This window comes from Callorhinus ursinus, unplaced genomic scaffold (genome assembly GCF_003265705.2).
Source record: "Callorhinus ursinus isolate GAN/ISIS: 27379988/994484 unplaced genomic scaffold, GSC_fseal_2.0 scaffold1, whole genome shotgun sequence".
In the NCBI taxonomy this organism is placed as follows: domain Eukaryota; kingdom Metazoa; phylum Chordata; class Mammalia; order Carnivora; family Otariidae; genus Callorhinus; species Callorhinus ursinus.
In genome coordinates, this window is record NW_027397063.1 from 50,315,956 (window position 1) to 50,332,741 (window position 16,786).

General features: G+C 38.2%; 1 protein-coding gene across 1 annotated transcript in view; it reads right to left on the bottom strand.

Moving 5' to 3' along the window:
- The window catches only part of CFAP44 (cilia and flagella associated protein 44), a 135,167-nt gene that overhangs the window by 96,061 nt on the left and 22,320 nt on the right, over nt 1-16,786 (bottom strand). Inside the window, exons 7-11 of the mRNA XM_073893479.1 lie at nt 15,380-15,596; nt 13,577-13,691; nt 10,200-10,364; nt 752-907; nt 305-352 (exon numbers count right to left, since the gene is read on the bottom strand). Coding sequence (XP_073749580.1) covers nt 305-352; nt 752-907; nt 10,200-10,364; nt 13,577-13,691; nt 15,380-15,596 — 701 coding nt within the window. The remainder of the gene's footprint in view (nt 1-304; nt 353-751; nt 908-10,199; nt 10,365-13,576; nt 13,692-15,379; nt 15,597-16,786) is intronic.

The following is a 16,786-nucleotide window of genomic DNA, read 5'->3' on the forward strand; positions in this document are numbered from 1 at the left end:
ATCAGGGTAGCCATGAGGGTTGCAGGAGATAATATAAATGAAAATACCATAGGTTTATGATAACTGTAAAGCACTGGATAACATTAGGCACTGTCACTGCCACTTTTCTGGTAAAGTTTGCTGAGATATCTCCTTTTTTTTATAAAATCAGAGAGAGAGAGAATAAATTCTCAGGATTAGGACATGTTGGACAAGTTTTTGATGGGAACAATGATCAAGTATGGAGAAAGATAAAGTATCTTTTAAAGAAGAAAAACAGACTTTTGTTATAAAAATTACAGGAAAAAAGAAAAAGACAACTTACAATATTTGAAAAACTAAGGTCAAGCTTCCATATGGCTCCACTGGCATCCTAAAAAATTAAATACCTAATAATAGTTTATCATTTTTAACTTTTATCAAAAGAACTTTCTTCCTGTGATCTAGTTAAAGGACAAACAGTAATACCAAAAGCTTACATGTGTTTTAAAGTATGATTGAAATTTAACAAAAGCAACTTCTATATATCTTAGAACACACAATAAATGAAACATTTTCATAATACACAGAGTCAGTTTAATATAATAAGAAAGCTAACTGGTTTTTTGCATATAAAATACAGGTCAACTAAATACCAAAATTCAGGTAGTCTTTCTTGACCTATCAATAGTACTCTTAATAGTAAAATGGACTTACAGGGACAATAAATTATGTTACTATTTTAATTTTATGTCTAGGTAACTTTAAAGAGCCAAGAGAGAACACAATTTACCTGAGCCAACCAAAAGTTACTTCCAATCTCGTTCATTTTTATCATAGAGAAGAGTTTGACATTCTTGCCTACTTGAAGTTCATTAATGGGCTCGATCTCTAACAATCCAGTCTCATCAATAGAATCAGCAGTGTCTACTGTCTCAAAATCCCAGATCTTATAAAATAAGAAAATACTTTAATCAATCAGCAGTTACTGAATTTATATTTTCTATAAGAAAAGGCCCTGATTGATGGCAGAGGAGTAGGAGATCTTAGTTTTGTCTGGTCACAGGAATTCAGCTAGATAGCTATCAAATCATTCTGAACATCTGTAAACTCAACAGATCTAAGAAAAGAATAGCTACAACTCTACAAATAGAAGAGCGACCACTTTCTGCAAGGTAGGAGGTGTGGAGAAGTGAATCCGAGGTGATGTATGGGAGGATAGACCATGGGGTGGGAGGAGGGATCCTCCATAAGCTGGCTAGCAGAAAGTGATATAGCAGTAGAGCACAAAATCAGAACTTTTAGAAGTCTGCTCCGGTGAGGGACTCCCTGCCTGAAAGGTGATCAGGTGGTAAAGCAGGCAGAGTCTTAGGTGGGCCAGTGTGGTCCCAGAATCCCCAGGGTCAAGGAAGACCTGCAGTGCTGGAGTGCAGCAGAGTTCCCAGGCATTGGAAGGAGGAAGCCAGATGCTATCAGCGAGCCCAGGAGAGGGCTCTCAGCTTGGGGTTGCCATAAACCACGAACTGCGGCACAGTTGGGCCACTGCTCTCTGAGTAGAGGCCCAACAAGCGGCAGAACCGGGGAGACCCCCCCCCTCCTCCCCTCAGAGGAGCAGCACAGGAGCATGGCAGAGGAGTCTGCAGGGTTTTGAGACTCAAACCGGAGTCGCGTGCCTGCGATAGAAATGCTCGGTCATAGGCTGGGTGACCACAGAGTGTGGTTGGAGACCAGGGAGACAGGAGTGATGGACTGCTTTTCTCTGAGGGCTCACTGAGGAGTGGGGCCTGAGCTCTCAGCTCTGGGGCTGGAGATTGGGAAGCCACCATGTTCATTCTCATCCTCTAAAGCTGCGTGGAAAGCCTTCAGGGAACAAAAGCCACACAGAGGAATCCAGAGGAGCTGCTTACTTAACCTGGCCCCCTGACAAGGGTGGTGCAATTCAGCCTGGGGCAAAGACACCCGAGAATCAGCAAAACAGGCCCCTCCCCCAGAAGATCAGCAAGAACATCCAGTTAAGACCAAGTTTACTGATCATAGGGAACTGCAAAATTCCAGTGCTAGGGGAAAATAGTATATAGAATTCATGTTTTTTTTCCCCATAATTCTTTAGTCTTTCAATTTTAATTTTTTTCCTCTTTCCCGTTTCAACCAATTTCTTATTTTATCAACTCTTTTAAAAATCCTTTTTAACTTTCATTTTTACAGCAACATTCTATCCTTTCATTGAATTTAATTGTGTGTGTGTGTGTGTGTATACACACACACACACAAGTTTTTCTTTCTTTACAATTTTGGGATACAGTTTCTTCTAACAAACAGACCAAAACACACCCAGAATCTATTGTATGGCTCTGTTCTCTTCACCTGCCTGATCATGTTCTTTTTTTTTTCTTCTTTTATTAATCCTTTTCTTTTTGTTAGTCTTCTTTTATTTTCATTTTTACAGTTACATTCCAAACTTTCAATATATTTAATTTTATTATTTTTGTATATATATGTTTTTCTTCCTTTACAATTTTGAGATATAGTTTCTTCTAACAGACCAATATGCACCCAAAATCTAGTGTATGGCTCTGTTCTATTCAACAGCCTGATCATATCCCCCGCCCCCCATTTCAGGTCTCTTCTGATTTGTTTAGTGTATATTTATCTGGGGCCATTGTTGCCCTTTAAGTATTTTGTTCTCTCATTCATCTATTCTTCTCTGGACAAAATGACAAGACAGAAAAACTCACCTCAAAAAAGAGAACAAGAGGCAGTACTGATTGCCAGGGATCTAATCAATATGGACATTAGTAACATGTCGGAACTGGAGTTCAGAGTGATTATAAAGATACTAGCTGGGCTTGAAAAAAGCATAGGAGACACTAGAGAATCCCTTTCTGGAGAAATAAAAGAACTAAAATCTAACCAAGTCAAAATCAAAAAAGCTAATAATGAGGTGCAATAAAAAATGGAGGCTCCAACTGCTAGGAAAAAAATGAGGCAGAAGAGAGAATTAGTGATATAGAAGACAAAATGATGGAGAATAAAGAAGCTAAGAAAAAGATAAAGAGCTACTGGATCATGAGGGGAGAATTCTAGAGATAAGTGATACCATAAAGCAAAACAATATTAAAATAATTGGGTTCCCAGAAGAAGAGGAAAGAGAGAGAAAGGCAGAAGGTATATTGGAGCAAATTATAATGGAGAACTTCCCTAATCTGGGAAAGGAAACGGGCATTCAAGTCCAGGAGGCACAAAGAACCCCACTCAAAAAAAAAAAAATCAATAAAAATAGGTCAACACCTCAACATATAATAGTAAAACTTGCAAATCTTAGAGACAAAGAGAAAATCTTAAAAGGAGCTTGGGACAAGAAGCCCATAACCTACAATGGTAGAAATATTAGACTGGCAGCAGACCGATCCACAGAGACCTGGCAGGCCAGAAAGGACTGGCATGATATATTCAGGGTGCTAAATGAGAAAAATATGCAGCCAAGAATATTTTATCCAGCTAGGATGTCATTCAAAATAGGAGGAAAGATAAAAAACTTCCAGGACAAACAGAAACTAAAAGAATTTGTAATCACTAAACCAGTCATGCAAGAAATATTAAAAGGGATCCTTTAAGTGAAGAGAGCCCAAAAGTAACATAGATCTAAAAAGAACAGAGACAGCATACAGAAACAGTGACTTTACAGGTAATACAATGGCACTAAATTCATAGCTTTCAATAGTTACTCTGAATGTAAATGCACTAATTGTCCCAATGAAAAGACATAGGGTATCAGATTGGATAAAAAAGCAAGCGATTGATAAGCTGTCTTAAAGAGATTCACTTTAGACACAAAGACACCTCCAGATTTAAAGTGAAGGGGCAGAAAAGTATTTATCATGCTATTGGGTATCAAAAGAAAGCTGGGATGACAATCCATATATCAGACAAATTAGATTTTAAACCAAAGACTGTAAAAAGAGATGAGGAAGGACACTATAACATAATTAAAGAGTCTATCCAACAAGAATATCCAGCAACTGTAAATATTTATGCCCTTAACATGAGTGCAGCCAATTATATAAGCCAATTACTAACAAAAATTAAAGAAACACATCAATAATAATACAATAATAGTAAGGGACTTTACACCCCACTCACTGCAATGGACAGATCATCTAAGCAGAAGATCAACAAGGAAACAAGGGCTTTGAATGACACACTGGACCAGATGGACTTCACAGGTATATTCAGAGCGTTCCATCCTAAAGCAACATAATACACATTCTTCTCAAGTACTCATGGAACATTCTCCAGAACAGATCACATACTGGGTCACAAATCAGGTCTCAACTAGTATCAAAAGACTGGGATCATTCCTTGCCTATTTGTGGATCACAATGCTTTGAAACTGGAACTCAATCACAAGAGGAAATTTGGAAAGAACTCAAATACATGGAGGCTAAAGAGCATCCTACTAAAAAAATGAATGGGTCAACCAGGAAATGAAAGAAGAATTTAGGGACACCTGGGTGTCTCAGTCGGTTGGGCATCTGCCTTCAGCTTAGGTCATGGTCCAGGGTCCTGGATCAAGCCCCACATCAGACTCCCTGCTCAGTGAGGAGCCTGCTTCTCACTCTCTCCCCTGCTCTTGCTCTCGTGCACTCTCTCTCGCTCTCTGTCCAAATAAATAAAAATCTAAAAAAAAAAAAGAATTTAAAAAATTCATGGAAACAAATGAAAATGAAAATACAATTGTTCAAAATCTTTGGGATGTAGCAAAGGCAGTCCTAAGAGGAAAGTATATAGCAATATAAACCTTTCTCAAGAAATAAGAAAGGTCTCAAATAAAAAACCTAACTTTACATCTAAAGGAGCTGGAGAAAGAACAGCAAATAAAACCTAAATCCAGAAGGAGAAGAGAATTAATAAAGATTAGAGGAGAAATCAATGAAATATAAACCAAAAGAACAACAGAACAGATCAATGAAACTAGGATCTCATTCTTCGAATTAACAAAACTTATAAACCCCTGGCCAGACTTATCAGAAATAAAAGAGAAAGGACCAAATAAAATCATGAATGAAAAAGGAGAGATCACAACCAACACCAAAGAAATACAAACAATTATAAGAACATATTATGAGCAACCATATGCCAACAAATTAGGCAATCTGGAAGAAATGGATGCATTCCTAGAGCCATATAAACTACCAAAACTGAAACAGGAAGAAACAGAAAACCTGAACAGACCCACAACCAGCAAGGAAATTGAAGTAGTAATCAAAAATCTCCCAACAAACAAGAGTCCAGGGCCAGATGGCTTCCCAGGGGCATTCCACAAAATATTTAAAGAATTAATACCTAGGGCACCTGGGTGGCTCAGTTGTTAAGCGTCTGCCTTCGGCTCAGGTCATGATCTCAGGGTCCTGGGATCGAGTCCCACATCAGGTTCCCTGCTTGGCAGGAAGCCTGCTTCTCCCTCTCCCACTCCCCCTGCTTGTGTTCCTGCTCTCGCTATCTCTGTCTCTGTCAAATAAATAAAATCTTAAAAAAAAAAAAGAATTAATACCTATTCTTCTGAAGCAGTTTCAAAAAAATAGAAATGGAAGGAAAACTTCCAAACTCTTTCTATGAGGCCAGCATTACCTTGATCTCAAAACCAAAGACCCCACCAAAAGAGAATTACAGACCAGTATCCCTGATGAACATGGATGTCAAAATTCTCACCAAAGCACTAGCCAATAGAATCCAACAGTACATTAAAAGGATTATTCACCACAACCAAGTGGGATTTATATCTGGGCTGCAAGAGTGGTTCAACACCTGCAAATCAATGTGATACACTACATTAATAAAAGAACAAGAACCATATGATCCTCTCAATAGATGCAGAAAAAGCATTTGACCAAGTACAGCATCGTTTCTTTTTTCTTTTAAAGGTTTTATTTATTTGTCAGAGAGAGAGAAAGAGCATAAGCAGGGAGAGCAGGAGGCAGAGGGAGAAGCAGTCTCCCCCACTGAGCAAGGAGCCCAGTGCTGGACTCGATCCCAGGACCCTATGGTCACAACCTGAGCCAAAGACAGACACTTAACCGACTGAGCCACCCAGGCATCCCTAGAGCCTCCTTTCTTAAAACTCTTCACAGTGTGGGGTAGAGGGAACATACCTCAATATCATAAAAGCTATCTACAAAAAGCCTACAGCAAATATCATTCTCAATGAGGAAAAACTGAGAGTTTTTCCCCCAAGGTCAGGAACATGGCAGGGATGTCCACTATCACTACTGCTGTTCAACATAGTACTAGAAGTCCTAACCTTAGCAATCAGACAACAAAAAGAAATAAAAAGCATCTGAATCAGCAAAGTAGTCAAATTTTCACTCTGCAGGTGACATGATACTCTATTTGGAAAATCCAAAAGACTCCACCCCAAAATTGCTAGAACTCATACAGGAATTTAGCAAAGTGGCAAGATATAAAATCAATGCACAGAAATCAGTTGCATTTCTATACACAAACAATGAGACAGAAGAAAGAGAAAGTAAGGAGTCGATTCCATTTACAACTGCACCCAAAACCATAAGATACCTAGGAATAAACCTAACCAAAGAGGCAAAGGATTTGTACTCAAAAACCTATAGAACACTCATGAAAGAAATTGAGGAAGACACAAAGAAATGGAAAAACGTTCCATGCTCATGGATTGGAAGAACAAATATTGTGAAAATGTCTGTGCTACCTAGAGCAATCTATACATTCAATGCAATCCCTATCAAAATACCATCAACATTTTTCACAGAGCTGAAACAAATAATCCTAACATTTGTATGGAACCAGAAAAGACTCTGAATAGCCAAAGGAATGTTGAAAAAAGGAAAAACCAAAGCTGGTGGTATCACAATTCCGGACTTCAAGTTCTATTACAAAGCTGTAATCATCAAGACAGTATGGTACTGGCACAAAAACAGACACATAGATCAATGGAACAGAATAGAGAACCCAGAAACAGACCCTCAACTCTATGGTCAACTAATCTTTGATAAAACAGGAAAAAATATCCAGTGGAAAAAAGACAATCTCTTCAACAAATGGTGTTGGAAAAATTGGACAGCCACCTGCAGAAGAACGAAACTGGACCATTTCCTTACACCATACAAAAATAGACTCAAAATGGATGAAAGACCTAATTGTGAGACAGGAATCCATCAAAATCCTAAAGGAGAACATAGGCAGAAACCTCTTTGCCCTTGGCCGCGGCAACTTCTTGTTAGACATGTCTTCAAAGGCAAGGGAAACAAAGGCAAGAATGAACTACTGGCACTTCATCCAGATAAAAAGCTTTTGCACAGCAAAAGAAACAGTCAACAAAACCAAAAGACAACTGACAGAATGGGAAAAGATATTTACAAACACATCTTATCAGATAAAGGGCTAGTATCCGAGATCTATAAAGAACTTATCAAACTCAACACAAAGAATAATCCAATCAAGAAATGCGCAGAAGTCATGAATAGACATTTCTCCAAAGAATACTGTAAATGGCCAAGACACATGAAAAAATGCTCAACGTCACTCAGCATTAGGGAAATACAAATCAAAACCACAATGAGATACCACCTGACACCAGTCAGAATGGCTAAAACTAACAAGTCAAGAAATGAAAGATGTTGGCGAGGATGCAGGGAAAGGGGAACCCTCATACACTGTTGGTGGGAAGGCTAGCTGGTGCAGTCATTCTGGAAAACAGTATGAAGGTTCCTCAAAAAGTTGAAAATAGACCTAGCAATTGCACTACTGGGTATTTACCCCAAAGATAACAAATGCAGTGATCTGAAGGGGCATCTGCACCCCAATGTTTATAGCAGCAATGTCCACAATGTCCACATCAATGTCCAAACTATGGAAGGAGCCCAGATGTCCATTGACAGATGAATGAATAAAGAAGATGTGGTATATATATATACAATGGAATACTACTCAGCCATCAAAAAAATGAAATCTTGCCATTTGCAATGATGTGGATAGAACTAGAGAGTATTATGCTAAGCGAAATAAGTTAATCAGAGAAAGACATGTATCATATGATCTCACTTATATGTGGAATTTAAGAAACAAAACAGGATCATACGGGAAGAGAGAAAGAAAATAAAACAAGATGAAACCAGAGAGGGAAATAAATCATAAGAAACTCTTAATCATAGGAAACAACTTGAGGGTTGCTGGAGGGGAGAGGGGTCATGGGATGGGGTAGCTGGATGATGGACATTAATGTGATGTGATGTAATGAGCACTGGGTATTATATAAGACTGATGAATCACTGATCTCTACCTCTGAAATTAATAATACATTAGATGTTAATTGAATTGAATTAAAAATTTTAAAAATTGAGAAAAAAGAAAGAAAAGGCCCTGATTTTTTTCCCCAAAAGTCATTTCTTCTTGCTTCATGCAAATTAGCAAGTAGGTGTAATGAGAACACCAGCCAAAATTTGACCCCTGGGTTATTGCTCCCAACTGGGGCATAATAAATTATCATAATGTCCTCTGTATATATGGAGATTAGTAAGAGAATACAGCCTGAATAAGAATTCTAATTTGCCCAATGTAAACTTTATGTCAAGGTATCTGTTAGGTCTTTCTGCATATAAAGTGGCCCTAAGGAGTAAATGTTCCCGTTATTTGGTGAAACATTATAATGAGCCCTGTTTTGAATTTACCAGTGGGCCCCTGGAAAGGGGAAATAGGCCTTTTAATGATTCAAGCACAATCTTCATTATAAGAGGAGAAAATGGATGTAGATGATGTCTTCACAAGAAAATGGTTCTCATTATTGATTCAGATTATACCATTCAGTTAAGGATTATTGTTCTGGGACAGGAGAGCAGAATGCTATGGAAAGCATGAGGGAGCACAGTTTCACCTCAGGAGGAAGACAGATTGAGAAGGACTTCTTCTGTGAAGTACCAAAGCCTACCCTGAATGGATCTATTGACACACCCCACCCTGTTAACCTAGACTCAATAACTCAGCCTTTGGGAAGGTAACTTTCAAAGAGGATTCATGTTGTCACCTAGGGCTAGCCTCATGGGGGAGAGGCCCAAATCCTAGGGTAGAACTAACTCCTGGGAGTTGGGGTAGGTTTTTCCCAAAGGGTTAGATGTAGAGGTTTACTGTGTAAAAGACTAAAGAGATTAGGATGAAATTTTTAAAAGAAGCCACTTTAGAAATTAGTGGTGTTCATGAAGGGACACTCTGTGAAGTATTTGATTTCCTTTCTCTTGAGGTTTCCTTCCAGTTGGTATTTTGACATTTTGGGTGACATATATCTTGGAAGCATAGTGAATATACTATATGACAAACAAAAGGACATAAAAATTTCCCAGAACAATGAGTAAAATCTAACAAAATTAAATTTAATGTGGTAATGTAAAAATGTATACTTGGGTTCAAAAAGCCAATGCCAAGAATGGGAGAGAGATGGTTTAAACAGTGTATTAGACATAGTAAGTACAACAGGTATCATAGAATGACCAGACTATTTTCAAAAATAGTCTTACTTCTCATAATAATACTTCCTAAGGAACACCCAGAGAATACTACCACTTTCTTCTGAAAGGCAAGTAGGAATAGGTACCAAGAGGACCACAAGGCAAATCAGCAGCCTCCAGCTTTGCCAGCAACAGCAGGGTATGACAACAACCAGGAGCACTTAGATGCTGGAGCAGTGTTCCAGGCTAGCCCACACTATGGACTGGATAGTGTCTGCAGATGAGGACAAGTGAGTTCACCAATGTAAGGAGCAAAGGGAGGGGAGCATCCACAGGCAAACCTCATCAGCTCACTTTTCAGTGTATTTCTAATGGGTAACCTTAGTCAAAAATAAGAAATGTTTAGTACTTTTGTCCCTAGAAAATGGCCCATTCATACTGTGTGTTTTGAAAGGACATCTGTATCCACTGTTTACGTTCTGCTAAAATAGGTTTTCATTTTCTGAAACTACTATTTCAATGACAGAATCAAAATAACAAAAGGTTCCCTCAGAAAATGCACTCCTAAGATGGCATAAATTAATTTTGACTAGAATTTAAATATTTACCATAAGGAAAGCATTATCTCAAATGCATTGTCCCTGGGAATCAATGACCACTGATCTCTTTCATAAAGTGAACTTTGTGAGGAGGAAAAATCTGATCAAACCAAAAGGGTGACCTGGAAGGCTTTCGTGTGGGTGCTACTGACCAAGTGTCAAGAAAACTTACCCTAATACATCCATCTGCCCCAACGGTGATAACTTCGCCCTCATCCAGCATTATCTGGTTAATGGGACCCTGATGACAAGACTTCCTTCCAGCTCGACAGAGCTCAACCTTGATGAGGCCGCCTTCCCACAACAGCATGTTGCCCCACTCTGAGCCCGAGAGCACCTGGCAAGTATGCAGAAAGGAAGGAATGTGCATTAAAACAGACAAACGTGGGTATTTATGCCTCAAATAGCAGGTGAGAATTATTTTTATAGTTTCTCTCTCTTGATTATGAAAGTAAAAAAAATAAGTATAGAAAAATAAGAAAATATAGAAATGAAAATTCACCACTTCGGAAACAACCACTAATCACATTTGTATGTATTTCTTCCTAGCATTATGAATAATTTTACATCATTGATTACGCTGTACATTGCTGGTAATTTTTCAAATATATCTATAATAGCTTTCTTTGTACATCTCTTAAGGACATAATCCAGGAGTGGAATTACTGGGTCAAAAATTAGAGACGTGTGTAAACTCTTGATAGACGAGATTCTCCTTTTTTTTATTATGTTCAGTTAGCCAACATATAATACATCATTAGTTTTTGATGTAGTGTTCAACAATTCATTAGTTCCATATAACACCCTGTGCTCATCACAACATGTGCCCTCCTCAATACCCATCACCCGGTAACCCCATCCCCCCAGCCTCCTTCCTTCCTTCTGTAACCCTCAGTTTGGTTCCTGGAGTCCAGAGTCTCTCATGGTTTGTCTCCCTCTCTGATTTCTTCCCATTCAGTTTTCCCTCCCTTCCCCTGTGGTCCTCCACACTATTCTTTATGTTCCACAGATGAGTGAAACCATATGATAATTGTCTTTCTCTGCTTGACTTATTTCACTTAGCATAATGCCCCCCAGTTCCATCCCTGTCATTGCAAATGGTGGGTATTCATCCTTTCTGATGGCTGAGTTATATTCCATTGTAGATTCTAGTTTTTAAGAGTGATAATATTAAATGTTATAAGATGTGTCAAAAATTGTGAGGCCATTACTGAACTCAGCAGATTATAGCATAATAATATCCAATTTCAAACAAGAATAATCATTTGGAACCAGCTCCTATTAATCCATTTAATCCAGCACTTCCCCAAGTGTGTACCACCAAACACTAGTTCTTAGGATGTTTAACAGGTATTAGATAATAAGTCATACTAAGTAAGTATTGACTTTGTGCCAAGTGCTGCTTGAGCATTTTATATACATTAAGTTATTTAATCCTAAAAACCCATATGAACTAGGTACATTTATTGGGGGTACCATGTATAGTTATACAGGTTGGGTGCTTTATTTTCCCAGAAAAGACAGGCCAATAGGAGCCCTAACTATTATTATTCCCATTTTACAAAGGAGAAAACTGAACAGTTAAATAGTTTGCACAAATACCCATAGCAGTCAGGATCTTAAACCAGGAAACTTCACTCAAAAGTTCCTGTCCTAACACTGCCTCCAAAGACAGATGCTTGGATAAACAAAATCAAACAAGTTTCTTTTCTCTAGGACCCCTTGGAAACTTTAACATAGAAATGTTCACTGGAAATCACTGAGAGGAATTTCTAGATACAAAGGAGTTTGACCAAGAAAGTCTTGTTTTCACAGAGCTTCTGTGCAGACTAATGTTCCATGAAACACCCTTGGGAAACTCGGATCTAGTTCTTGCCTGCCCGCTCCTCATGGGCATCCCAGTTCCCTCTCACCTAGACTAGTTCACTCAGTCTTTTCTACCTCCCCAGTCTACTTATATTATCCCTTCTACCTGTTTGACCTATTACTGAACCTCAGCTCACTTTTGATAGTCTTATTTAGACTTGCTTTCTTCTGTCCGGTGACAAAAACCACCAGAAACCACCCATGCCTGCCAGGTATTCCCTTCTGAAAGGTCATGCATGCTTAGTTTTCTTTTTCCATTTGTCCTGAAAAATGAAATGAAAGTGACATCTTCCTTCTTGGCTCATCCCCTTGACTCCAGATTTCCCTTCCCCCAATTTGTTTGGCATTTTGTGGCCAGACTGATATAGAACTTCATTTGCAACTCTACTCTTCCAATGTCTAATAGTTCTACCTGGCTGTTAACCTCCTTATACATAGGACCCAACTATATTTCTCAACCTAATTTCCCACTCTTTGCCAACATGAAAGCTCTTTCTTGAGTAGCCCTTCAAATATAGGACATTATTCCTAACTCTAAACATATCCTTTCATGTCTCTCATCTAAAATAGCTTCTTTTCTCCCCTACATACACACAAATCCTACTGAACCTTTTAAAGATATATCTTATGGCATGTTTTGCTTTTTTGTTTTTTTTTTTTTAAAGATTTTATTTATTTATTTGAGAGAGAAAGAGCAGGGCAGGAGCAGAGGGAGAGGGAGATAATCTCCAGCAGACTCCCCACTGAGCACAGAGCCCTGCACAAGGCTGAATCTCAGGCCCCTGAGATCATGCCATGAGCAGAAACCAAGAGTCAGACGCTTAACTGACTGAGCCACCCAGGCACCCCTTGTGGCATGTTTTTAACAATCTTTATCTTAGTTTAATTCTTAGGTTATTCAGAATTTGAAGCCAAAATTATTTATCATTTTATAGTTTTGGATATATATTTATTTAACCAGAATGCAAGGCTTTTGATTTCCTCCCATACAACATGATTCCAAATTGAGACTATCTACTAGGTAGATGACTACCCTTTAAAGTAATATTTGTATGCTGGCATTTAATTATAACTGAGATGTTCACAATACTATATAACTCATCCTAATAGGAAGCCAAATACAATATTAATAGAGAACTAATCCTCTAGGCAATATGCCCACAAATTTTGCAAGAAGAAGAGAGAAAATAAACTAACGTTAAAGAATAAATTAACAGATTAAAGTTGAGTGCCTCTGTAGGTGCCACTGTGAAGTGGCTCAATCTTCCTAAGTAATAATCTGACAATAAAAGAGAAAGCCACAAGACTGATACAACCTTTGAACCAGTAAGTCCTCTTGGAGCATCATGACAAAAGAGGAGGGACAGATAAACATAATAATCCATGACAATAAGTGACAATATGTCACTATGTCAATATATTAAAATGCTTGCATACTTTATATATGCATGTATAATATTTAGCATAAAAAAGGTATTTACATGTGGATTATGACTACTCCCTAGAACTATAGTAATTAAAATTGATAATCTGAAGAGGCAAAATTACATGTTCATTATATTTACAATGATAGTATCCATTATTACTAACATCGGCAATGGTTTTTAGAATGTGTAATATACTTTCATATATTTTCATTTTGAAAACATAATTTTATTATTGTAGAATAGTGGCTGTACTCACCTTCCCATCCGGGAGCTGCATGTAACCTTCTATACCAGTAGTGGCTGTTTTGCCAAATCGACCCAATGAGCCCTGAAGCTTGAGACCAGTGAATGTTAGAGCCATTTCCCAGAACCTGCAAACAAGAAAGAGACTGAATGTACCTCAAGGAGGCTTTATTTTTATTATCACTCAAGCATTTACATGTTTCAGAGTCACATATATTATTTCATTTATTAATTCATCTAACTAATATGTATTAAGTATCAACTACCTGTCAGGCAAAGTTCTAGGTAATATGAATTCAGAATTGAGCAAAATAGACAAGATAAATTCCCTGCTTTTCAGGATATTTTATCTTAGAGTCATGCTGTCCTATGCAGTTGGCCCGAGCCAAGTTTGACTATCTTAATTTAGACTTAATGTAATTAACACTAAATCAAATTAAAAACTCTGTTTCAGTCAGACCAGCCAGTTTCAAATACTCAATAGCTACATGCAGCTAGTGTCTACTAGACTGGACAACATAGAACATTTCCATCTTGGCATGTAAAAAGATGTAAAAGTTTTCAAAAAATTCTAATTTACTTGCTGTGTAGCTTAAAAGTGATTGTGCTCTCAATCTCTCATGAATAAAATAAGAATACTAGTAGAACCCACCTCATAAAATTGTTGAAAAACTCTTAGAACAGTGCCTTGCACATAAAATCAATGAATAAAGGTTGGTTATTACTAGCATTTATTATTAATAGTTTAAGCAAGTGAACAGTCAGATGATGAAAAACATGTAGAAAAAAGAATCTGGCCTACCAACTAGATATAAAATAGATAATGGATGGTATCAACAAGCCAGTAATATGAAGCCAAAAGTTTAAATAACCAACATCCTTCTCCAAGGCTTTCGTAGGTCCCCTGATCATACATTTCCATATACTCTGTTTCTTCTACAGCACTTCATACATGAAATTATTCGATTTCTCTCTCCAAAGATACAATGCAAAGAAAATATGCACTTTACTAAATGATGGGAGAATGTAAAGAATTGGAAATTTTTAGCCGACATCTAGCAGATTACTTGAGAATTCCCCCAAATTTCCATTTTAAAATCTATTCAATTAATCTGTATTTCTAAGGAATAAATAAGAAGAGAGCCAGGTTTAAATTGGAATAAGAGATACTTAGGACAAAAATGTCTTTCTCGAAAAGGACACTGGAAATCTAGTTATGAGCAGCTCGAAGGAGGTGGTAGAAGGTTGTTAAATAAATGCATAAGATAGGGTAGAACGAAGACCAAAAAAGACAAAATCATTCCATCCTGAAAAAGAGAGCAGAGTATGAAAGAGTGAAAAGGACATGGAATTTTGAGCCAGATACCTGAGATCAAGAGTAGGTTCTGTTACAATTTAGTACTGAGGGTCCTGTGTTAGGAATGATTCTGTTATAACTCATGTTTTACAGATGAAGACTGAGTTCAGAGATGTCAAAATGACTTGGCCATCATACAATATTGCTGCCACAAATTTAAAAGTGGACCTGAAAACTCAATATGCCATGTTAGTAAGCATTATACAAACCCTTTTAGGTGGTAAAGCCTGTAAGAAGGCAGCAGGCTAAATTTAAAAGCCCTTCTTTTTATCTCTACTGGTTTCAGTAATAAAAGCCCCATATCCAATTAGCAAAGCACACTACAGTTAGCTTTGAAGATAACACATTTAAAAATTATCCTAATGTTAACATCAGCACAAATGTCTCCAGATGGCTGATCCTCTTAGACGATATCCTTAATGATAATCTACCAGCACCTGTACCAGTCATACAACCTACTTGATGTGGCCTGATCCCGATGTAGTAAGCTGCTCATCATCTTCAGGATTGAAAGTAACCTTAAAAACTTCCTGGGAAAAAGCTTTTGTCCTCAGTATGGGCTGTTCTTCTTTCCAATTCCAGATGGTCAGTGTGTAATCAGGGTTGCTGCCAACAGAGGCTAGCAAGGTACCATTGTAGTTAAAATCCACATAAGCATAACCCAGCTCAGTCCCATCTGAAAGGATGAATGGGAGTCTAATGAACAAAGGCAACATTTCATTTTCAAAAGTATATTATTAAAAAAAAAAGAGGGAAAGAGAGTGAGTACCCTTGGTGATAACTATTGATGAAAGAATGCCAAGAATTCCCAAAGAAACAATCCAAAATCATGCATCACCCTTGGCTTTAGAATGAATTACATGACATGAGGGGTGAGAGTGAAGAAATCTTGCATGAGATTTTGCATGAGAAAAACACCTTGAGAACACATTTCATTTTATGGAGTGGGGGAGGGAGGTACAAAATCCTGTTAGATGGCAGAAAGGTATCAATCTGTAATTCGAAATTTGCCACTGGAATATTCATCAAATAAAAATTGAGGACTTCAGGCTTCTGGTTATGCATGTAAGGAGCCTGGAAGTCACCATTCCATCCTAACAACAAATAAAAAGCTGAACACACTGAAAAATCAACAACTCTTGTTGGATTCATAAATGAAGGAAGGACACAGGGCAAGTGGCTGCTCCCAAGACTGGAGAGACCGGTGGGTGAGGTGCATTTGCAACTTAACCACAGCAGGAACTCACAAGCAGCAACAGCTAAAACAGCAGAGAGAACCAGGGCCAGGGTAATAAAACCTGAACAGTTATAACTGAAGAATTGCTGGAGCTCAGTGTGGACAAGTTGGAGAGTTAAAAACTCCAGGGGCACCCAGTCATAAGTGGGCCCCAACAATATTGTGAGATTTATCCCCAGGAGCTTGACCAGGTTCCCACAGTAAATACTAGAAAAACAACTCAGGCTTTCAACAGGGGGAGGGGGGAAAGGAACCATTTTGAAACACACCAGAACACTCCGTTCTTCTTAATAAGGCCTGCCCTCAGGAGAAACTAATTAACCAGAGCCTAATTAACCTGGGGAAAGAAATACCCAACTCTAGCCCCCTCTAACTGATGTGGTTTTGGAGTATAGGTGAGGTTCGGTGGGTGGGGTCCGGAGCCAACGACAAAGAAAGAATTCTTGAGATGTCTGGTGCAAAACGATGGTTTTATTAAAACACAGGGATAGGACCCGTGGGCAGAAAGAGCAGCTGCACCAGGGTTGTGAAAGGTGGCTGATTATATACCATGGGGCTGGGGGAGGTAAGGAAAAAGGGAGGTTTTCAAAAGAACTTTCATATGCTAAAGAGGACCTACAAGACACCAG